Raw genomic sequence first — 23967 nt, 5'->3', positions numbered from 1 at the left:
AGGAGGCACCCAGGGTTTTGCCTTTTAAACAAGTTCCCGGATGCTGGTGCTACGGCTGGTCTGGGGTCCACACTCGGAGAACCACTGGGTAAGACAACGTGTCCAGATGCTCTTCTCCTCACCGGTCTGGCTGTTAATGGCTCTTCAGGGTAGGAAACACCTGACCCAGCAGCTGGCAGCTGAACCTTCTGATCTCTGCCTTTGGACCAAAGAGCCAGGAGTAGGGGATAGACCCTGCTCAGCGCGATCGTCTCACTAGAGTTTCCAAATTCAGAATTTTCCAAAGTTGAAAGCACAGGGAATTCATACTGACTTACAGCTTCTGTTTTTCCTCTGGCTCCAGATCATGTGGTTTCTTTTGGTTTCATCTGTTTGCGCAATAAGTTTTTTTTTGTCTTTCTGCTATGGGTGTGCGTGGGTGGGTTCAACTGCTTCAGAAAGGTTAGGTGAACCTTTATTTAAGCAAGCGCCTTGTTAAAAACTGAGGGATAAAGTGGGGGCACTGTTTTTTTTAATTTAGAAAAGGGATCACCTGAAAGTCTTCTCTGAGTAACCGAATTCCTTTGTACCATTTCAAAGGTACATGTTGAATGAAGGTACATGCTCATGAAAGTACGTAACCAGCACCCAGCAGGCTGAGTCAGTTGGGGTGCACCTATATATTTGTTCAGAACCTTTGGGTTTCCAGTGTCCAGCTGGCTAGTATTAGGTTGAAGCACATGAATCGCCACATTGGCAATTGTCAAAATATTGACAGCTTCGTATGGTTCAAACTAGCACAGGATTTTGTTCTTGGCTTGGTTTTTCATGGTTCTGGAGCTGCTTTATGTAGTAGGTAGGTTTTGACTTTCTGAATAAATAGTTAAATCCTGGATATCTGAGATCAGTTTCCTTTTGTCCTCAGTATCCGCAGCTCTGCATTCTTTGTTACCAAGGACCGTCAAGGCACGCAAGGAATCTTGCGCCTGGGAAGAGGATGCAAGGAACTGGGAAAGACATTGTGGGAATTAATGTGCTGGGTGATCCAACACAGATCAAAGCCTCTTGTAGTTTTGGGATGGTACTTATGACTTTTCCTTTAGTTAATATTTTCCTTCCTTGATTAAGTTTTGCTTCTGCCAAGCTTACAAGTAATTTCTGTCCTCTGAGCACAGACTCACTCTGTGAAAAGGGTATGAATGTGCTGGGAAGGAACCGACAAGCCGTGTTCAGGGTTAACTGTGCAGAGCCAGCCTACGGCCAGACATCTGAAGGTCGGTGGCATTTATACTCTTATGTGGGCTGCTCTTCACAGGCTGGAATATCTCCCTCGCGACTAGAGATCACTTGCTGTGCCTGCCTTGGAGTTTCCAGCCAATTTGCAAGCCTCTCTGGGCACCTTCTGATTTTGGCTTTGTTGCTTCTCAGCGGCTGCATCTCGGAGGAGGGTGATGCAGGATCTCCCATCTCGGAGACTCGTCTTATCAAACCCCAGGCCTCGGTTGGACTGATTGTCTGGTGCTCCTGTCGACCGAACGGAGCTCTCCAAACCAGCAATTTCAAAGCGCTTTTCTTTCTCTGGCTTGCATCTCCCTTTCAGCCTGAGCTGAGTCTTTGGCCTTAGCTCTTGCCCTATTACGTGATCGTGTGCACTTGGGGATTTAGGAAGGAAAAAAATCAAGGGGGCCTGTGAGGAAGGGCTATTGTGTTAATACCTTCCAGATGGTGATGTGAAATGGGAGATAAGATGCTGTCGCCCATCTGGCCCGACAGGACGTGATATGCTCGGCTTGTATCTTGGGAGCCGTTATCACACTCCCATGACAGCCAGGGTCACTCTGGTGTTTGTCCTTGGACAGGGGCTTAGTTTGGCAACTCTCTCCGATCTCTGAAATGAAACCTGCTATCAGTTCAGTGGGGGATCCGCCAAGAAGGACTCAAAAGCCCTGAACAGGGTGTCAAGAGACAACAGCTGGTGACGGCATCTCACTACAGCTGGGCTTGGAGGACTGGCGGGCTGAGTGCCAGCCCTGAAGCAACATGCTCTGTGTTTCTCAGGTCTCGTGTGGGTGGCGACTGCATCCAAACGGTTAATGGGACCAGTTGTTGTTAGTGACGACCTTGGTGAGGTACTGAATCAGGGATGGCAAACTCTGACCCGTTAGAAGTGGTTCCTCAGGGATCTATGTTGAGAAGGATTCAGAGGTCTTGTGCAGCTGGGCCTCGCAGAAAAGAATGCCTTGATTGACATGCCATTTCTGTCTGCTAAAAGGATGGTGAGTTTATTTGCCCTTTTTTTGGGTCAACTCTTCCCTTAAAAAATAGAAGGCTTAAATTACATCAGCATTTCCTTCATCTTCCAAAAATACAGATACTTTACATGAATTCAAATTCAGCTGCCTTGTTATTCCCTATGAGACATTGATTAACTCCTTACATGGGAAAAGGGATTAGTGGACTTTTACAAGTAAAAGGGTCTTTGCAGCCCTATTCCTGGCCCATTTTATAGGGGAGGGGATCAAGGGCAAGTGAATGTAAGTGCCTTGCAGAAGCCAGCTGAGGGGAATTCCTTGGCGGTCCAGCGGTTAGGACTCCGCGCTTCCAGTGCCGGGGGCACGGCTTCGATCTCTGGTCGGGGAACTAAGATCCCACGTGCCACGTGGCGCGGCCAAAAAGAAAAAAAAAAGAAGCCAACTGAGGATGCAGGCGGGGACCCCGTCTCGGGGCTCTGTCCCGCTCTGTGCTGGGCTTGACAGCTGCCCACGAGTTCCCACTGAGGGCTGGGAGTGGTACTGGGCGTCGGGAAGGGCCCGACTCCCTGAGAATAACATCTCGAAGACAAGTCACTGCTGCTCCCGGGAGACTTGAGTGGACAGGAGCTGGCAGGCAAGGGGAGGCCGACCTGGTTATCTGCTTCAGCAACAAGGCCCTCTGGCAGCTCAGGGGGCCTTGGAGGGGCCCTGTGGAAGCTTCCCCTCGGGGTCTGGAACCAGGGCTGACTTCATGGGCATGTGACCTGGGCAGTCATTTCTGGGCCCCGTGCTCAGAAGGGCCCTGTGCTCAGAAGGGCCCCGTGCTCAGTTCAGCACGTTGCTGTCGTCACCCTCCTGAAATTCTTACACTTTAGGCACATGGGGCCTTGCGTTTTCACTTTGCCTTCATTTGCATGCCTGCAGCTTATGTTGCTGGTCCCACCTCAAGACGGTTGGACTCTGAGATTCCAAGAAGATAGGACTGTTGTCCCACTGTCGGTGGCCTGCATGTTTGGGAGGCCAGGGGGCGGGAGGGAGGGAGCTGCCATGTGTTGCGCACTTGTTCCGGGCCAGGCCCCGTGCTGGGGGCCGGAGAGACCACGATGGCTGAGTCTCTGGTAGGAGAAGAGGACGTGTTAGCAGAGAACAACAGCATATGCAGAAGCCAGGCCCAGTGCAGCCTGGCAATGCAGGGTGGGCATCGTTACCTCTGCCGGGGGTGGGGGGAGCTTGCTTGTTTGGGTGACACTGCAGGATGATTATGGGGTGGGCTAGGAGGGGGCCTGAGAGAGGTAGGCGGGGATTCAGGGGCAGGGTCTACTTGAGCAAAGACACAGAGGCAAAAAACTGCCAGGAGCCCTTGGAGACTGGCTTGGTGGGGTCAGGGCAACAGGAGGACAAACCCGGGAGGGGACAGAGCCTGGGCTGCAGGAGCCCCAGCTTGCGAGGCCCGGGAGTTTCACCTGTGTTCCATCAGGTGTAAGGCGTGGAAAGTGGAGGGAGGGCTTCAGGCAATGAAAGGACCTGATCAGAACTCGAGTTCGGACATTCTGGCGTCTGTGTGTATGTGTGTGTTGGGGGGTGGATGTGCAGGAGCCCTGCTCAGAGAGGCTGCGGGCCTGGACCAGCAGGACAAAGGGGACAGATTCTGGAAGGACAAGGGATGTGTCCTTCAGCATGAAGGGGCGATGATGGGGAGAGAGAACAAGGAGAGTCAAGGACAGTCTCAACTTCTGGTCCAGGGCCTGGACAGCTGGTGGGGCCACTAGCCAAGCTGGGGAGAAATTGGGGGGAGGAGGAGGGTTAGGAGGGAAGAAGAGGAGTTCTGTAGGGGCCGGGAGGCATCTGTAAGTGCCCGTGTGTCAGAGCTTCGGTCGTGAGTCACTGAAGCTTTCCCTGTTGGGGCCTGACCTCCCCGCCTCTGGGGTTGGACCAAGGGCAGGCTGCAGACCAGGAGGGAGGGGCGCCATCATTCTTAAAAGAGCTGTTGAGTCATTTGTTTGGTGCCTTTAGCTGATGGGAACAGGCCAGCGCTGGAAGGGTGTGGCCCTGGTGGCCTGGGTGCCAACTAAGTGAAGGGTGGAGGGGGCAGGCATCCGGTCTCCATGCTGAAGAGCTGAGGGGACCACAGGGTGTTTGTTCTCAGGGGTGGGGGGATGCGGTCAGCCTCGAGGCATCCTCACCGCAGTGTGACTGTCACTGTGCTTCCCCGTGGGGTTGGCCTTGTTCTGAGGCCATGGCTCCTCTCCTCTGCCAGGGTTTTCAAAGACAGAAACCTTTCCTTGCCCTTTGATGGAGTAGTAAAGTACAGAACCACGAACTGTGTCACCTTTTCTGCTTGCATTAAATTAGATAAAATCTTCAGGGGGTGTGCAGAGGAAGGGGCTCGGCCAGTGTAATTTCTTTAGAAAGCAAATGTTAGACTAAAGGCTTGAGTTTGTAAGTGGCCTGCTCACTGCTCACGGATGAGAATAAACGTAGCTTTCCAGAGTGTGCAAATGGCTTTCTTAAGGAGCTTAACAGCCCCCTGTAGTTTTCATTATTCGTTTGAGTCACATCTCTTTACGAAAACAGTTATTTCAGCCACTGTCCATGTCGTGACAAACAACAGTTTGAACAGCCAAGGCATCGTGCCATCTGTAAAGCCACTTCTCACTTTGGCCGGTGCTGCCCGCGAACTCATCGTAATTTCTGTTCACGTGCGGATCGCCTTGCTCTGGGCTCAGCCAGGATCGTTACCCCCTGGTCTGTTTTGCTCCTAGTTTCCGTGAGGCCCAGGGGAGAAGGTCATGTGATTCCAGCTCTGTCTCTGCTCCTGAACCCGGCTGGGCGTAGCCATTCGGGACCACCCCCCGCCCCGCCCCCGGCTCCCCCCTGGCCTGTCCAAGTGCCCACTGTGGGGTGGGGGGGTGCGGCTGGACGCTGGGCTGCTGGGGGTGAAGCTGAGAGAGAAAGCCCTGTCCTCAGGGAGTTCGGTCTCCCTCGTGGTCTTCAAGTCCCAGGTGATGGGAGTCACCGAGGATGAGCTGGGGGCTTCCGGGTGTGTGCTAGGGTGTCCGGTAGGAAGTGGCCATGGAGCTGGACCCCAGCTTTGACCTCTGGCTGGGTTTCAGGCTCTCGGTGCTGAGTCACTGCTGAGTCACGCAGCGTTAAGGATTCAGAGCCTGGGTTCCCATCCTGCCTCCCCCGCCTACTCGCTCTGTGACCTCACCTCTCCGAGCCTCGGCTTTGATCTCTGTAAAGTGAGGGTGATGACATCTGACTCAGAGGCTGTTGTGGCGCTTCCCGAGCCCACGTAGGTGAAGCACTTAACACGGGCCCGGGCTCACAGGCTCAGGCATCTAGGACAGAGCCACCCCGGACATGGGCACCAGCAGGGGCGAGCGACTGCTGTTTTCGTAGCTGCGGAATAGTGAAGGCCAAGCCAGGACGCGCCTTGGAGACAGCAGGGGCAGCCAGTGCTGTGGGAACCCAGGGACGGGGGGGCCCGGCTGGTCAGAGCAGAGCAGGTGAGGGTGAGGACGGTGGGGCGAGGCGCGAGGCAGAGGCCCGGCTCCGCAAGACCTGCCGAGAGCTGCGACGGGGATTTGGGGCTAGACTGAGAGTTCTTTCTCTGCACTGGGTGCGCGGTGCCCGTGGCAGCCGTCCTCCAGGCCGGGAAGCCAACCTTGCAGGTGGACATGGAGGAGTTGGAGATCAGCAGGACGCCCTTGACACGGAAACCCGAACGTCCTGCCTTCCTGCAGTGCGGGAGCTGCCAGCAGGAGCTCACGCCCACAGGGAAGCATTGAGTCCCCACCACGAGGCTGTGAGACTCGTAACCCCAGCTTCGACCCCAGGCTGGGAGTCACACAGTGTGGACAGCAGTGCGGACAGCCGGAGAGGCCGGGAGGGCTAACCCGCCCTGGAAGTCCGTGGATGGCATCGCTAGTCTTGCTTTTGCCAAAGGGGAAGATCAGAACCTCTTCTGAGATCCAAGCCCGGTGCCTTTTGGCTCCAAGGGTGTGTCTGCAGGTGGCCGTCCTTCCTGCCTTCCCTCCCGCTGGGGGCCCCCCTGCGCTCCCAGCATTTCCCTGGATGTCCAGCAGGGGACACTCACCCATTAAACCAGGGACAGGGCTGTGCTCTGGGAATCCTTCCCCAGGAAAGAGGGATCCTGGCAAGTTCCTGGTGCATATTCCTTGGTTACACATCAGCCTCTTCACCTTGACTTTTCTCAGCCTCAGAGTTTTGGGCCAAATCCTGGGGAGTTTGCAAAATTGTGTTTTCGTTTTCAGCTCCCAGAGTTTCACTGCTTATTAAAAAGTGATGAGAAACGATCATATGAAAGTCCCTTCCCCCAAACAAAACTCAAACAAGACAACTCAGGGTGTTCTGACACCCGAGCTGCCTGCAGCCTAAGGAGCCCGGGGGTGGGGGATGCACAGCCTGGCCTGGGGGCCGCTGCACTGGAAGGTGCACCCCGACTGTGTCTAAGCCGAGGCCTGGGGAAGCCGGTGGGGAGCCCGGGGCAGCAGTGTGCTGGCTCTTTAAATACCCAACGCCATGTGTGTGAGTGGGTTGGGAGGGGTGAGCGGGCCTGATGAAAGTGCCATTAAGGAGCTGAGTTCCACTGGGAATGATTCTCCCTTTGTGTCCCAAGCGCCCACCCAGCTGCTGCCCGTGCAGATCTCACTTCCCCCGGCCTCAGAACACGCATCTTTGCCTTCCGCGCCAGCTGGTGATGGAGTCGAAGCTTCCATTCCCTCTTGCCAAGGTCTAGCCAAGGACTTAAGCAGGTATTGTACAAAGCTTTCCTTCCAAGCCGCTGCCCCCAGAGAGGAGGGGCCTGGTGGTCTCTGTCCCTTAGGCCCTGGGGAGCTACATTTAGGATGGCGCCAAAAAGGTGTTGACAGTTTGGACCCGTGATGCCATGTGTGATTGTTTGGGCTGTAGTTGATGCTAGCAAGCTCTTGATGCTAGCAAGCTCTCCATGTGACAAAGGGGACGTCCTGTGTGAGTATGGGTGTATTAATTGGCGTTCTCCAGAGAAACAGAACCAGTGGGATATATATATACACATATACAGGCATAACTTGTTTTATTGCACTTTGCAGATGTTGAGTTTGTTACAGATTGAAGGCTTGTGGCAACCCTGAATGGAGCAGGTCTATTGGCGCCATTTTCCCGACGTTTGCTTCCTTCGTGTCTCTGTGTCACATTTTGAGAATTCTCGCAATATTTCAGACTTTTTCTTTAGTATATTTGTTGTGGTGATCTGTGATCAGTGATCTTTGATGTTACTCTTACAAAGAGATTATGACTCACTGAAGGCTCAGATGACAGCATTTTTTAGCAATGAAGTATTTTTGAATTCAGGTATGTACAATGGTTTCTTTAGACATAATACTATTGCACACAATAGTCTGCAGTGTGGTATAAAAGTAACTTTTATCTGCATTGGGAAACCACAGACTTCGTGTGACGCACTTTACTGTGATATTCACTTTATTGTGGTAGCCTGGAACCACACTTGTATTACCTCGGAGGTCTGCCTGTCTAGAGAGAAATTTATCTTAAGGAATTGGCTCATGAAAATGTGGAGACTGGCAAATCCCAAAACTGCAAGGCAGGCCAACAGGCTGGAGACCTGGGGACGAATTGATGTTGTAGCTGGAGTCCAAAGGCCATCTGCTGGCAGAACTCCCTCTTCCTTGGGGGACCTCAGTCTTTGTCTCTTAAAGCCTTCAACTGATTGGGTGAGGCCCACCCACATTATGCGGGGTAATCTGCTTTACTTAAAGTCTACTGATTTAAATGTTACTCTCATCTAACAAAATACCTTCACAGCAGCATCTACACTGACCAGATATCTGAGTACCATGGCCAAGCCAACACTTAAAATTAATCATCACAGCAAGTATTCAGAACTCCTGTTTCTATGCAAACAGCTGGTTCTGATTCGAAACTATTCTGCTTAGCTATTAAGTCCTCTAAAGAGCATTTTCGGATAGTCTTTTCTTGTGGAGGGCTAAACACACCTGGCTGTGTTGAGAAGGGGAAGCCCGTGGCCTCAGAGAGTCCTGCTACTGGGGAGGCACAGAGGTGCCCACAGCTAAGCTGAAGGAGAGGGTGAGGGTACAAGGGGTGGCCAACGCATTGATGATCGATCACCTGCCCAGCCAGTGTCCAGAAGTGACAGAGGAGTCAGGGGAGAGGACGCTCATTGTGTGCAGGTGTGGTTCTAGAACACGCAGTGATGAGGAGGTGGGGATGGAGCTGGACCTGAATCTCTCTTATCTGGATGATACTCCATGGGCTCCTCCTTGCCCATTATCTCCTAAGGTCTACCTGCCTCTCTGTTAGTCCCTTATCCCCAAGGGCTTCCCGGGGGAGGCAACTTCTAAGCTGAGAGCTGAAGGCTGAGTGGACTTAACTACACACGGGCAGGGGAAGGAACAGCATCTGCAGAAACCTTGAGGAAAGAGAAGGGAACGAAACTGAAGAGGTCTCATTGAGGCTGGGGCCTGCAGAGAAGGGAAGCGGGTAGTAGCACAGTGGTCAGGGGCCGGTGGTTGGCACCCCATAGCTCATGTTAAGGATTGGGGGCTTTTTTTTTTTTTTTCTCGGTAGAATTTTTTTCGATTAATAGATTTCTTTTAAGAATAGTTTTAGACTTACCAAAAAAATCGAGACAGTAGTATCAAGAGTTCCCATTTACCCAAGCACACAGTTGCCCTATTATTAACACGTCAGCAGTAGCGTGGTTCATTTGATGCAATTCATGAACCAATATTGACGCATTATTATTAACTAAAGTCCATAGTTTTATTCCGATTCCCTTACTTTTCCCCTAATGTCCTTTTTCTGTCCCAGAGCCCCAGCCAAGATACGACATGGCGTTTAGTCTTTACGTCTCCTTAGACGCCTCTTGGCTGTGACTGTTTCTCAGACTCTCTTGTTCTTGATGACCTTGACAGTTTTGAGGAGGACTGTCAGGTACTTTGTCGAGTGTCCCTCAGCTGGGATTCGTCTGATGTTTTTCTCATGATTAGGGTAGAGTTATGGGTTTGGGGAGGATGATCACAGAGGTAAAGTGCCATTTTCATCACATCATATCGAGGGTACTTACTATCAACGTGTTTTGTGACTGTTCACATTGACCTTGATCGCTTGGCTGGGGTCGTGTCTGTCAGGTTTCTCCACTGTCAAGTTTCTCTTTTTTTCCCCTTTTCCATACTGTCCTCTTTGGAAGGAAGTCACTGTGGGCACAGCTCAGGACTGGGGAGTCGTGCCCCCTCTTTTAGGGGGAGTATCTCCATAAATGTTTTGGAATTCTTTTGCATGGGAGATTTGTCTCTTCTCCTCTGTTTGTGAACTTATTAAATCATTTATTTATATGCCTGTGGACTCGTGGGTGTCTATTTTATACTTCGAGTTATAACACAATACTACTTTATTTGGTTGCTCAGGGCGTTCCGGCTTTTTGGCCATTGGGCCATTGGCTCCTAGGGCTTTATTTTAAGAAGGTCCAGAAGCCCTGAGGCAGGCCGAGATCTGAGCAGATTTGCATTTTTAAAAGATCTCTCCAGCTGTTTGGCAGGGCAGGAGTGGTTTCAGGACTAATGCCGGGGGGGCCCCCAGACCCCGAGGCTCCCTGTCCCGGCCCAGCGGACTGGACGGGACCAGGGACAGCTGTGGTCCTGTTGCCCTAAGTACACCCTCAGCTGTGACTTCACGCTGTTGCCAACTCCAGTGTCTCTCGGTGGCTGCTTTTTTCAACGGGGCTGTGGCCTGGATCCAGGGATCCAAATAAATCCTGTCTTTTTCCCTTTGGCAGGTCCTTGGAAGTTTTCGAAGCCAGTTTCAAAAATGTACAAATGAAAATTTAATTTCACTGAAATGGAGGTTGTTATTCTCCAGGTCTGGGCCAGAGTCTGAGGTCCCTGTTGGTCTCATGCTTTGGAGATACATCCTCCATCAGTGCCCATCTCCAGCCAGGCCTCTCTTGTTGGAGCTGTTATGCCCTCTGTGTGTTTTCACCACGCCCAGGCGACTGCGGCGCCCCTGACGTCTGTGGCTTTGTCTTCCCCTCTTTGGGCTTGGAGGGGAGAGCAGTGGGGCAGTGAGACCGGGCGTCTTAGCAAAGAAAGCCCAGGGCACATTCTTATTACAGAATCGACAGATGTTCTGTTCTTGCCGGCATGCTGGGTGACTTCCTGCAGCCTCCTCCTGCTTCTGATGGCCGCTGGGGAAATGATGACATAATCCCACATTTCCAGTGCAAATGGCTTTTCTCCTGGAGTTTCCCCCCGCTCCCCCCTCCCCCATGTCCACTGGTAATCATTAGGCCACAAGCCTTGGGGAGAACAGATGTGACTTTGAGAGAGTCCATGGGGAGGAGAGGGAGCTTCATTTCTCTGCTTCCCAACCCTTCCCCGAAGCAAAGGGCTTGTCCTGGGAGGGACACTGTCCACCAAGGTGGCAGAGCTCCGACAGGCCTTCCTTGTTCCTTCAGCCCTGCCCGTCTGTGGCCTTTGTGCTCAGCAGACACCCTGACCTACTAAAGCTGTTTGCAGAGCATTATGTGGCGATTAATTGAGCTTTAAGAGGCTGAAGCCGGGCAGGGAATCTGAAGATAAAGAATTTCCAGGAACGCAAGTCGAAAGCCCTCCCTCTTGCCAAGGCAGCCACAGCTGACCAGGGGTTTTTGGACCTCGGGGGGCTGATGGCAAAGAGCCTGCTGTGTTGGCACGTGGGGCAGGCAGACGTGAACCTCAGCAAACATCAGAGCTGACCTCCTCCTCTGCCTGCTGGGGATGGCGGTCCCTAAGGAATCGGTAACTTGGAAACCTGGCCAACGGCTGCCTGGACGACCCAGAAGGAATGAGGCGGGGAACGCAGCCGAACTTCTTGCAAGGAGGAGCTGGTTCCGTGTTGGTGCAGGAAGGCCAGGGGACAACACCCCTGAGACGCACCACCCTGAATGCAGCCTGGGGTCTGGGGAGAGGCAGGTGGCCTGGGCTCACCGCGGTTTCCGGTGGGATGTTCTGCCCACCGTGGGCAGCCCTCAAACGCTCCCGTCTGTCTGTCAGCACCTCTCCCAGGCTTGAGAGCTTTTCCTGGCAGGAGAAGGAGTGAGGAGACCTCCTCCCTGGCCTCTAGGGTGGTACGTTCCTCCTGCCAGATCAGGGAAGTGCACCGCTCGAGAAATACCGCACATCCTCGCGCACAGAGCCAGGCCGTTTGCCCACTCACAGCTCGGTGGTTAATTTTGTAGGTGGGGTCAGGACCAGCCTTGGGGTTGCTGATGCTGAGACTCTGGTGATGAGATGCTGCGCTGAGCAGACCGGGGTCTGACCTGGCCTCGTTCATTCGTTTATGTGAACCACGTTTCATTTCGCTCACTCGCCCGCCTGTCAGACCCGCTTCTTGCAGGACGGCCCTGGGCGTGGATACGTTGCTGAGCATCACCGTCCTGGCGGCGCAAGCAGAGGCCGTCGGACCTGGGCCTCCGGCTCTCGGCCCATCTCATGAACAGGCACCAGTGTTTGGGGGCTGCTGAGCTTCCCAGTGTTTGCAGGCAGGCGTGTCTGGAAGCCCCACCTGGCTGGCCTCAGCCCCAGGAGCACAGCGAGGGAGCCCGTCACTCTGTTCTCCAAACACAGTTCAGCTAAGCGGTGGCCTCCTCAGTCTGGGCGGAGCCGGTACGGAGCAGGCGGGACCCGTGATCCCAGCCCTCAAAGTCTTTCTTTAAAGATTTATTTATTATTTTATATTTTTATTTTTGGCTGCGTTGGGTCTTTGTTGCTGCACCCGGACTTTCTCTAGTTGCGGCGAGCGGGGGCTACTCTTCGTTGCGGTGCACGGGCTTCTCATTGCGGTGGCTTCTCTTGTTGCGGAGCACGGACTCTAGGCACGCGGGCTTCAGTAGTTGCAGCGTGAGGGCTCAGTAGTTGTGGCTCGCGGGGTCTAGAGCGCAGGCTCAGTAGTTGTGACGCATGGGCTTAGTTGCTCCGCGACATGTGGGATCTTCCCAGACCGGGGCTCGAACCCATATCTCCTGCACTGGCAGGTGGGTTCTTAGCCACTGCGCCACCAGGGAAGTCCCGGCTCCCAGATTCTTTTTCCCATTTCTGGGGGGAGACAGAAGGAGAGTGGGCTGCCAGGCAGGGCTTCCCTGGCCCTGCTTATTGGGGTGCAGTTGGGAAACTCCTCCAAAGCTGGAAGGGATTCTGACCTGATTTGGGGTCCAGTGAAGAACAGGGTGTGCATGGAGCTTTGAGGGGCCAGTGAGGGCCTGGATGGAAGTGCCCAGCCCAGCTCTGGGGTCATGGGAGGTGTCAAGGCAGCGTGAGACCCGGCAGCCCGCCTCCCATTCCCAGGGGTGCCCTGGACCCCATGTTAGGTTGGCTGCCACTTTATAATTTTAGATACTTGCATTTCAGGAGGGTCTCTGTGTCCCCGGCATTGGGCATTTCGTGGGGCATATGGGAGGCATGGCCTCAGCCCTCCAGGAGCCAACCGGGCCCAAACCTCTGCTCTGTAAGGAGAAACTGGATGCTGGGGGTACTGGGGGGAGGCTACCTTAGTTTGAAAGGGTCAGAGCAGAACCCCTCTGGAGGGCGATGTGGACCTCCCAGAAACCAGGAAGCCACACCTTGCTGTCCCCTATGCTAGGGGACCAGAGGCATGTTCCCAGGCTGGACAATTACTGCCCCAGGGAAATGTTGATGTAAAGTAGGACCCCTTCATCTTTTTCTGCATTAATGGCTTAAAGAGATGCAGAAAAATGTGAATATATACCATACACTTATTCTGCACTGAACTTTTATAAGTCGCCAGCCTCTGAAAGCCGTCACAAGACCTGGTGATGTCTCTCGCACATTTTCTTAGGGTCAGCGGGATACGGCAGGAATTGGGTTAGTCTGCTGTCGTGGCCAGATTGTTTTCCCATGGACAGATCAATTCCTAAAAACTGGGTATTTGGGAAAAATAATCCCTTTTCCTCAGGCACTAAGTTATAAGGTAATTGCATCCAGTGATGGCTAGGCAGGGTGCCTAGGGGGTTACGTAGATAGGGCCTATGGGAGGGTTATGAAAAGAAGGAAGTATATTTAGGGTTTGGTAGCACACGTGCACACACACACGCCCCCCCCACACACACTCACACTCACACTTATCCTTATTCAGTCACTGCCCTCAGATGTGATGCTAATTATCTATCAGTAGATGTGCATGGTTGCTATTTCTGGCCCAGCTGTTCTGGATTTCTGTTCTATCACAGAGCCTTGAGTCAGCAGTTCTGGGACTCAGCGCCTGGTTTTCACCGCTCCGCTCACAAGTAGGACAGTCCCGTGTCAGGCTCTGTGTCACTGCTAGTCAGGCATGGGATAGGGCATTTACTCCAGACCGGCTGACAGGTGGCCACCCTCCTGAGCTGGCCTCTGCTCTGGGGCAGCGACGTCACAAGGACCCATCGAAGGAAGGGCCCCGAGTTTTAGAGCTTCTTCACGTGCTCTTTTGCATTTTCATCTTGGAAGCATTTCCACTCCGAACGGCCACTTTGGGGCCACTACGGAGAACCATTTCTCAGTCCAGATGGGTGGAACCTGCAGTTCTCAACCTGTTTCTCCAGTCTGGCTTCAGAAACCAGCTTTACTGTCCATTTTGACAGCTGGGAGATTCCATCTCTGTTTACACTTGAATGTTCTCTTTAAAAGGCCTCTTATTCCTGGTACAAAGTAACCTCTAAAACCAGTAGGCTTAAGCTCTAGAGGAACTCAATAGATTAACACAGCAGTCAAATCAAATACAGTATTTTAGCTCTTTTAACAAGGACTGAAATATTTTTATAGTGCTTTTGCAATTTTGTGTTCTTCTTGGAAACAGTTCTCCGAGAGGAAAGATGGATTTCACTGGTTATGTTTTTGACCCCAATCAATCGGTTCTCTCTTCCAGGTTTGAATGAAACTTGACTATTTCTTAGTAGAAGCTTGAACTCTGGAGGTCGGTGTTTTATTTGGCCAAATGTCTCCCTGTTTGGTTTTGCCTATGATCTTAAACCTAGTTGATAAAAGTAGTTACAGTAAGGGGTGCAGATTATCCAAAGAAAAGTGTTCCTTGAGAAAGGCCACTTAAAATGAATCCACTTGTCGAATCAAACTTTTACGGTAATAGTGGGGAAAATGTTTAATTGGGACTTGATCTTGAAAAGAGAAATGAAAAAATTATGAGAATGATTAATATTTAACAAAATGTGGACTTTAATGATAACCATATGTTCGTGCTTAGCATGAACAAAGAATTTTGGCTATGTTTTTCTGGCAGATTTTCAGACTTGCATATTCTTCACTTCACACTTGACTCCTGCAGCTCAAGTACACAGTCACTTTAACATAAATGCTTCAACAGTTTTCTGAAGGGCTCTCTCTCTCGGTTCTTTGATGTCCTCTCTTCGAAGCTACCTTCTTCCTCATCTTTGTGAGTTTCTCCTCTTCAGTTGTTCACAGATCACCATTTCTCAGCAGCTTTGGGTGGCTTTTGAGCAGTTCCTCAGGATCGGATTCATTCACTTCATGGTGTCCTGCAGCTTCTGCTAGGTTTGCGGTTTCCTTTGCAGTGGTGGTGTTGTATATTTCCCCACAATCAACGAGAGACAACTGGCAAGAACTTGTGAAGCCAGGAGGAGTATTTGAGGGACAACTGAGTCCAGAAGTGCTTGCTTTGTTGATGAACATCTTCCAAGGCTGACCTTTGCTTCCCCTTATTGTAACCTTGTTACTGTAGGAACGTGGATTTGGGGGGGGACCCTCTCTGAAGGATGGGGCAACTAGAAATATATCCTCCAGGAACTTCTGATTTTATTGATTGCTAGAGGAGCTATGTAGGGGCAGATATGCTTGCTGAAGTTGCAATATGAAATTGAATGTTGTATTTGGTGGAAGGATATTGTTGAAGGCATTATCCACCATATACCCTGTTTCCTGATGGAGAACCCATAGGAAAGAGCATGTTGAGAATGTCAGTCACACAAAAAGCTGCTTATCCATGGAATGGCCTTTAAAAAAAAATCTGCTGGGTCTGATGAATTGTGTAACTGAAAATGATTGTTTCCCTTTTCGCTTTGGCTGCTGGGAAACGTAGAGTCAAACTTGCAGCTTACTCCATCCAGGGCTTAGGTAAGTACTTTCAGGATAACCTCAGTCCCTCAGGCTTTTAGCCATCTTTTCTTTCAAAATTCTTTTGCTGTCTTGAATTGCAAGCTTGAATCCTTTTTGAGATTAGGTAGGATATATTTTCTAAAATGTTATCTCAAGAGTGTCTTCTACCATTTCCATCTCAAAAGAGCTGAATTTATTTGGTAAAGAAAGAAGGATTTTAAGGATCTTATTTAGTCTTCTGGGATGTGGTGTTCGTGTTACTGATTTCCTTTGCACATGTGATGAGACTTCTCAACTCAATGCTGTCCTCACTTTTGCATAGCCCTGGGTTTTAGGGTTGGCCTGCTTTCTTTTCTTCTTGTAGGAATCTAAGATTAAAAATGTATCCTGAATCCTTAATTTTAAAATAAAAGTGAGTCTTATCGCTCTCTTTTTAAAAATATTTATTTTATTTATTTATTTTTTGGCTGTGTCGGGTCTTTTTTGTTGTTGGTGGTTTTTTTTTGGGGGGGGGGGTGGGGATACGCGGGCCTCTCACTGTTGTGGCCTCTCCCGTTGCGGAGCACAGGCTCCGGACGCGCAGGCTCAGCGGCCACGGCTCACGGGCCCAGCCGCTCCGCGGCATGTGGGTTTTCCCGGACTGGGGCACGAGCCCGTGTCCCCTGCATTGGCAGGAGGACTCCCAACCACTGCACCACCAGGGAAGCCCTGTGTCGGGTCTTAGTTGTGGTGCGCGGGCTCCAGAGCACATGGGCTCTGTAGTTGTGGCGTGCGGGCTCAGTAGTTGCGGCGCTTGGGCTTATTTGCCCTGGAGCACGTGGGATCTTAGTTACCGGACCAGGGATTGAACCGACGTCCCCTGCATTGAAAGATGGATTCTTAACCACTGGACCACCAGGGAAGTCCCCCTTATCTCGCTTTACTGATTTCTTTTCTAGTACATTTTGGGTCGCCTTCCTGGGTCTAACATTAAAATCCTCAACCTTCACCTTCTATCCTAAAAGAAAGGAATTTTTTTCCCCATGAAGAGTAGCCTTTGGGGTGGTCCTTGCTTGTAAGGAACTTTGAAAGATCTCAGGTGTACCTGTGGTGAAGGCGGTGAAAAAGGCATAGAAGATCAGCCCTTTTCAAAGAGAGAGCAAGAGAACATTGGAAAAGATGAGGTTTTACCTGAGCCTGCTCTTCAGCCCAAGTAAACCACTCAGACTCTGCAGGGTGAGCATGTGAGATTTAATGTTGGAGTATAGAGGATGATCAGAATCCCTGTGGCCCTGGAAATGAAGGAACCCCACAATCGTCTACCTATTCTCTATTTACCATAAGACTGAAGACTTTTGCCAGGACCTGTTCCCACATCCTCTGAGGTTTCACACCGTGTATGTTTATGAAGCTCTGGCTGAGCGTGGGGCACATGGCAGGCCGGAGAGCGTGGACACCAAACACAGACACACGGATAAAGCGAGACTCTGATGAGGTGAGAAAGCACCGAGGCTTAAATCTGCCTGCGGTAGAGAGTGGGGAGAAGTCTGTGGGCTGGAGGAGACTCACCCCTCCTAGAAGCTGGCCGGGACACGGGCCCCGATGCACAGGAGGAATTGGGAGAGCTGGAGAGGTTGGGCAGAGGCACCTCCTCGGCTTGAGGTCACAGCGGGGACCCTGGCCTTGCTCGAATGCAGGATGGAGCCAGTGTCAGGATCGGGGCCGGAGTATAGAATTGGGACTTTTTCCCGAAGGCAGTGGACAACTTATGGAGCAAGGCTGCGGGACGTGAAAGCTGTGTCTCCAAAAGCCCAGGAAAATGGACCCCTACTCCGTAAAACCTGGGAGGGGAAAGTATCGGCAACACGCCGTTCGTGACCTGCAGCCTGGTCCTGTACGCCGGTCGGCTTTGCTGGTCTCAGGCTCCTACTTACATATGGTTGCTGAACGTGGGCCTGAACTCGGGCCTGAAATCAGACGGCTCCCAGCTCTCAGAATCTTAGGAAAGGCAGTGAGCGACAGGCTGGCTGGAGCTGTGGGTTGTGGGGCCGGACCTTCCGGGCTTGAGATGAAGGAACAAGTTGCAAGCCGGTGGTGATGGCACCTCAGAGCCGGGACCCTGCATAAAGGTTGGCGGTCCATTGCTTTTGTGCAGCCTCCCTATGGTCCCACTGTGACGGTGAAGGCCAGAGACTGGAAGAAATAGGATCTTGCCCAGGCCCATTCTCCATCTGTATTTACATTATTAGTGCTCGCCAGATGGATTTTTCTGTGATCTGAGCTGGTTTCCTTTAGCCAGTGTGCTTGGGCTAATTAGCAGCACAGGGGTCCACTGGTCTTGTTTGGAGAGTGTTGTTGCTATGGCAACTGGAGACTTCCCTGAGGCTGGAGGCAAAGATGAAGCCGCTCAAGTGTGGTTTTTTTTGTTTGTTTGTTTTGGTTTTGCGGTACATGGGGCTCTCACTGCTGTGGTACATGGGGCTCTCACTGCTGTGGCCTCTCCGGTTGCGAAGCACAGGCTCCGGACGCGCAGTCTCAGCGGCCACGGCTCACGGGCCCAGCCGCTCCGCGGCACGTGGGATCTTCCCGGACCGGGGCACGAACCCGCGTCCCCTGCACCGGCAGGCGGACTCTCAACCACTGCGCCACCAGAGAAGCCCTCAAGTGTGTTTTTCTTGGGGTGTCAGAGGTGCTTCAAATGACTCGCCCTTTCTGACTGTGGCTCCGTCCCTTGGACCCTAGTGGGATTTAAAAGTCTGTACCATGTATCTTATCTCTCAATTACAAGGATTTAGCAGGTTTGCTGATCTTTCTGGTATGTGTCAGTAAGTAACTTGAGAATAGACTCATCTTATTTGACATTTATAGGACAGGTACATGCTAAATGCACTAATATACGTGGAATTGCTAATTGATCTAGAAATGATGGGTGCATTCCTTGATTTATCCAGGTTTCTAGGATGTCTTGGAGACATCAGCAGGAGGGTTGGCCGTGGAGCCCATCTAAGTGGGCTTAGCTGACCTTTAGCGTTCTAGACTACGCATGCTCTGATCCACAGGCCGGCAGCGGGGGAGGAGTTCAGGTCTCATGAGGGCCGTGGTTAGAAACATTGGGCATCACTGGTTTGGTGGAGAGAGGAAGTGCTCTGCTGTAGCAGCCTCTGCATGTCACAGAGTGGCCAGGTGCAGGCAGGTCGAGTCTGGAGTGTGGGGTGGGTGTGAAGAGGCGGAGGGAGGAGCAGCCGGGCGGGTTGGAGGCAGCACTTCTGGGAAGGAAGGCTGGGACTAGGCACTGATGGAGCCTCAGCTTCAGCCAAAGGTCTGGCCCAAGCGGGTGCTCAGTGCAGGTTTGACTACACTGCGGAATGTGTGTTTGCAATGCTAATTGCTTGCACTGTAATAATTTTGGATGGACTCTGTGCTCTCTTATTGTGGAAACCCATGATTTTACCTTCTGGGCATGGTTTGGGGTGGAGTGGCTGAGGAAGGAAGGGAGGAAGGGGAGGGCGTAAGCAGGCAGGAGGGGGCATAGCGGGAGGTATCTGTCATCAGCGGTTCCTATGGATGACCAGAGCCCAGGGTCTAGGGAGCCCTTAAGCTGGCTTAAATGGCCCCGGACTGCTGTTTTTTCGAATTTCCTTGGTCTAACTTGGATAGTGGTTTTGTTTTGTTTTTTAATCTTTTCCTTTTTTGTTAGTTGTTCTTGGTCCTAGGAGTGTATCTTAAGCAGTCCATCCTGGTTGGTCAGCTTGGGCTGCTATAATAAAAATAACCTGGGCCAGGTGGCTTAAACAAAAACATTGATTTCTCACAATTCTGGAGGCTGGAAGTCTGAGATGAGGGTGCAAGCATGGTCAGGTTCTTAGGGAGAGCAGCCCTTTTCCTCTCTAATCAGTATCTCTCCCCATTTTTTTTTAAGTTTTCCTTTTTTCTGTAGGCAGAATTACTAGCTAACCAAGCTTGTTTAATTTTATTTATTTATTTATTTATTTATTTGGCCATGCTGCGCAGCATGCGGGATTCTAGTCCCCCGATCAGGGATCAAACCCGTGCCCCCTGCAGTGGAAACGTGAAGTCTTAACCACTGGACCGCCAGAGAAGTTCCCAAGCTTGTTTTAAATTGTGTGTAAAGTAAACATCAACTGTCTTAAATGAGGGTCTGAGAAGTTCTTCCGGAAGTTCATCATAGAAACTAGTAATGCACGGATTTCAGTTGCATCGACCTCAAGGGCTTCCAGGTTTTATTTGCTTTTCCCCTGGTTTTCGGTCATGTTTTTAACATCACTGAGATGGTGTCCGCCTACTAAGTGAAGTGTCACTAGGTGATAAGTTTATGATTGTTGGGATTCTAAATAAAAGCACTTCACTGTAAAGCCTCCTCATTTCCTACGTGGTGCTATACTTAGGGGAAAACGTTTCCTATAAATAAGGAAAGAAAATTAACACCGCTCAAGCAGCAATTACAGTCCTGGTCCCAGGCTTTCATACATATACTTTAATATTCCCAATACCCTGCAAAACAGAGGCTTCCTCACTTTTGCCAGCTGAGGAAGCAGTGGTTCAGTATGGTCAAGCGATTGGCTCAAGGCCACACAGCAAAGGAAGGAGAAGTCAGTCAGGAGATGGACTCCCTTCTCATTTCAAAGCCCTCTCTTGTTATTGCAGCAAATCCCTACCTGTTAAGGATCAGGACACTTGGAAGGGTCTGTGCTTTCACGTGTCATGAAAAATAAAAGTTAGCAGATGAGTTCTCATTGTGGTTTCTCATTTTTTCCCATGTATTTTCCTAGTGCCGAGTTTGGCTGAAGGCCATACATACCCTCAGTGCCCAGGGAAGGGGTCACTTTCCTCCAAAGATTAAGTCTAGGTTAGTGCTTATGGAATTTTCAGCTCCATGTGGTCAGGTTCTTTGGACTCCCAGCTGCATATGTGGCCCAAGAGGTCTGTTTTCTGACAAAGAAACAAACCCTCGGGGTGCCGAGAATGACAGGATGAACGACAAGTCTCAGAATCCCTGCCACCAGATGACGCGCGGCGCTGACAGCTTCCTGGGAGGTGCTTTCTAGAGCAAAAGTCTTGCCAGGCCACCCCCCGGACAGTCACCTTCCCTGTGAGACTGACACGTCATTAGCTATTTTCATATAAATTCGAGAAAGTAAACCTTCTCAGCGTTTCCTGGAAATTTCATGTTGTAACATCCCGGGAAAGGATTTTGACTTTCTGGCTCTTTGTTTGACACCGATCTTAAATATCAGCAGAGGAAAGTCAGCCCACCATGAAGCTCTAGAACTACCCTGACATCAGGAGCCACAACCTCAAAAGTACCCATCCAAACATCCCTGGCCACAGTTTTAGAAAACGCTCAGTGTGTTGGAGGACATTTCAAAATGCTTTGAGTTTTGTTTCCATTTTATTTGTCTTTCGGCCACAATTTTGATGCATTTTAGGCTGACTGCGCTGTGGGGTAAAGAAATGCTGGGAACCTGGAGAAGAGTTTTCAATTTACGCATCAGAGGTTCAACCTTTATTCAGTCATGAGTCTGTGTTTGGAGCTCAGAATGGGATGGATGGTCAGTTCCCAGGTGGCCCCCCAAAACCTCCTGAACCAAAAGGAGGTGAAATCCTTCTCTAGTGGAGCCTTCGATGAAGATGCCCAGGAGCCCAAGCAAGACCTGAGGGTTTTGGAGCCAGCCAGCCAGAGCCAGGTGGGGGGAACTGGCTAGCTGGGCATGGTTGCCCCAGCAGGGGGATGGGGGTGGGTGCTGTGCGCACTGGATGGGGTGTCACAGACACTCCTGCAGGCCCAGCCTGTGTTTAGAATCACAGAGATGGATGTTTTGATCGTATGTCAGGGAGGGCTGCCTTTTCCCTATACACCCTTAGCTTTAAGGGGCTTGACATGCTGCTCTCAGCTTGCCTGGCTTCTGATGGTTTAGGATGAGCCCTTGCACGGGGCTTCTCTGTGGAGCCCTCATCTGGTGGCCAAAGATGGGGCTGCAGACGCTGTAGCAGGCTGTGTTTCTTTCTTCCCCCAATCCCCCCGCCCCCAAAAGGTGTCCTTGGAGGCCGGGCCTAGGTTCACGAGGGGTGGGGAGGCGGGGAGCCAGGCCCTCGCATCTCCCTGGTACAGGCCTCAGCCAGCTCTAGCCTGGTCACCGGGCCTGAGGGAGGCAGAAGCCGCCAGGATACTGCACACGTCTTGCACATTTCCCACTGCAGGCTGTTTACCTGCTCTCCCAGCCACCGGGAGAGTCCACTTCCTTCCTTGGAGGGATGAGCCGGCTGGATTGAGAATACCTCTCTCCCTCTGTGGTCAGCCTGGCCGAGACCACCACGCCCCTCCCTCCTGGGGCCCCGCGCTCCCCAGCCCGCAGTGCATTTGCATTTCAAAGCCACACAATGCCGGCGGTCTGGGCGAGGCTGCGGGAAGCTGGGGGAGGCGACTTGGGTGTAGAGGGAGGGTCTTCGCCCCGTTTCCGGAGCCAGCGGTGGAGCTTTGTGAAGATGCAGGCGTCGGGGGCTGCTCGGTGATGATGACATCACCGTGTCGTACACAGGAGCCGGGCTGCCGGGGGGTTTGAGAGCAGATCCATTCGGACCCCACCGGCGCTCACGCTCACACTCGCGCGCCCCGGCAGAGCCGCGCGCGCCGTCCACACTCGCGCACACACTGGGGCGCGCGCCGGCCACCCTCGCGCGCACACTTCCGCGGCGCTCGCTCCCCGGGCTCCGGCTCGGGCCCCGATCCGCAGCTCCCCGCCGCCGCCGCCCCGGATGCCAGCAGCTGCTCCCATCTGCAGTGCAGCAGCCCCGGCCGCCGGCCGGCCCACCCCGGGCTCCCGCTGGAGGAATCGTGCCAGGACGCTGGCCCTGCTCGCGGCTAGCCTGCTCGCCAGGGCGCAGCGAGGATGGGAGGGTCGCAGTCTCTGCAGCCAGTCCCAGCCAGCGACCTGAACCTGGAGGCTTCCGAGGCTATGTAAGTGCTCCGCCGGGCCGCCCTGGAGGCCCCCCCGCCGTCCCCCCAGGAGGAGACGCTACCGGGGCTTTGTTAGTGCCCCCTCTCCTGATGCCTGGGCAGCCTGGAGCTGGGGCTGGCCCCGCCGTTCTCTCCAGGCAGCCTTGCATGGTTTTACCTGGTGGCTCCCCCTTCTAGCATTTAGTTCCCCCTCTGGAATGAGCATCTGACAGCCCCAGGTTACTGTCGGGGGCAGAAGTGACCCCCTGGAATTTTACGGTTGTTCAGCAGCCCGGTGCATGATTGGGGGCCTCTTGTGGGTCTTCTCTCTGCACCCCCGGCACAGTGGTATTTCCTGCAAGGGAATAGCCGGGCCTAGACAGGGGCCTCATGGGAAGAATCCTTGAATGTGGCAGTGCTGTGCCCATGGAGACAGACCAGTTTAGGGGCGGCCACTCACGTGGCTAGGCGGGTGGAGTGGAGCATCGCTGGTAGACGTTCAGTCCCGTTAGCCTAAGCGTCCATGCACTCACTCGCTGGTGAACACTGTCGAGGACAAGGCCTCTTGCTATTATTAGTAAAGGCAGCTGAAGGGTCCTGTCATTGGTCCATTGGTCGAGGCAGCATTTGACTGTGCATCCATCCAGGAATCCGATCGTTTCTCTAAACCACAGAGCTGATGTGCTCAGAAGTGGCCTTTATCCTGGCTGGGTGTTGATTAGGATTGCCATCTCTATACGGTCGCCTCCATTGCCTACGCGGGCACGCCTGGAGGATGGGGCTTATTGAGTAGGTCTGGCTGCTGAGCTGTGTTTCAGCAGGTCAGGCTTGCGGGCCTCCACACCCCAGCCTTGCCTGCTCTCCTCTCCCAAAGAGAAGAATGTGTTTCCGAGAAGAGTATTTGGTGGGGTTGCAGGGGTGGGGACGGTCAAGTGGTCACGGGAGCCACTGATGTGTCGATGAAAGGGTTGCAGGGATTGGTCTGTGTGTTGTAGTAGGGGCTGGGTGCCATGTGGGGCTTTCTCACTCGTCCCCGCTCCTGGGTTTCAATGAGGAGCTGGCTCAGCGCGGTGATGTAATGCTAGGCTGAGTGAGCCTCATGGTTTTCCAGGCTCCGGCTCTTTAGCAGCGAACCGTGCTAAGCAGCAGGTGTGCACTGATCATTTGTCTTCCTCCCCGCAGCTCGAGAAAGCATCATCTTACAACGGAGGCACATCGTGTTGGAGGATTTTAAGTGCCGTGAGCCTTGAGCTTTGCCTGCCCTGTTTTTCGTTCGTGTGTCGTATTGTTAGATGCGTGGAAATAACGTACTACCACACAAGACTTGAGCCCAAGCCTAAAAGAACAGTTTCGGCCTATTTTTAGTTAAAGGGTGGTAGGTACTAACTGGCTAGTGAGCTGTCAGGGCTCAAACCTGTCTAAAAGCTGTAGAGAGACTTGGAAAAGATAATGTGACCGTATGTTTGGGAAAATACACTCCTCAGCCATTGGGAATTCAGCTTACCCGTCCCTGGCATCCCCTCCCTCTTTCCCAGTTGCGTTAATAAATGACCAGGATTCTGCTGGTTGAGGGCTGAGTTGGGACAGATTCTGTCAGGTAGAAGCTGCCTTTTTGGATAAGGTCCCCTAAGTCTACCCTATGGGAATAAGTGGTAAAACT

General features: G+C 52.3%; 1 protein-coding gene across 48 annotated transcripts in view; it reads left to right on the top strand.

Annotated features, from left to right (window-relative positions):
- TACC2 (transforming acidic coiled-coil containing protein 2) overlaps window positions 1–23967 on the top strand; it is a 211973-nt gene that overhangs the window by 112695 nt on the left and 75311 nt on the right. For 4 of the 48 annotated variants that reach the window (XM_067024477.1, XM_067024476.1, XM_067024473.1 and 1 more), the window contains exon 1: window positions 22015–22328. The exons of the other annotated variants lie outside the window; for them this stretch is intronic. In XM_067024477.1, the coding sequence (XP_066880578.1) occupies window positions 22261–22328 (68 nt within the window). In that variant the 5' untranslated portion in view covers window positions 22015–22260. Of the gene's footprint in view, window positions 1–22014; window positions 22329–23967 lie in introns of those variants that run through there. 48 annotated transcript variants of the gene reach the window in all.

This window comes from Kogia breviceps, chromosome 2 (assembly GCF_026419965.1).
Source record: "Kogia breviceps isolate mKogBre1 chromosome 2, mKogBre1 haplotype 1, whole genome shotgun sequence".
Taxonomy (NCBI): Eukaryota; Metazoa; Chordata; class Mammalia; order Artiodactyla; family Physeteridae; genus Kogia; species Kogia breviceps.
The sequence above is the reverse complement of the archived record's forward strand: the minus strand, read 5'-3'. Positions and strand labels throughout refer to the sequence as shown.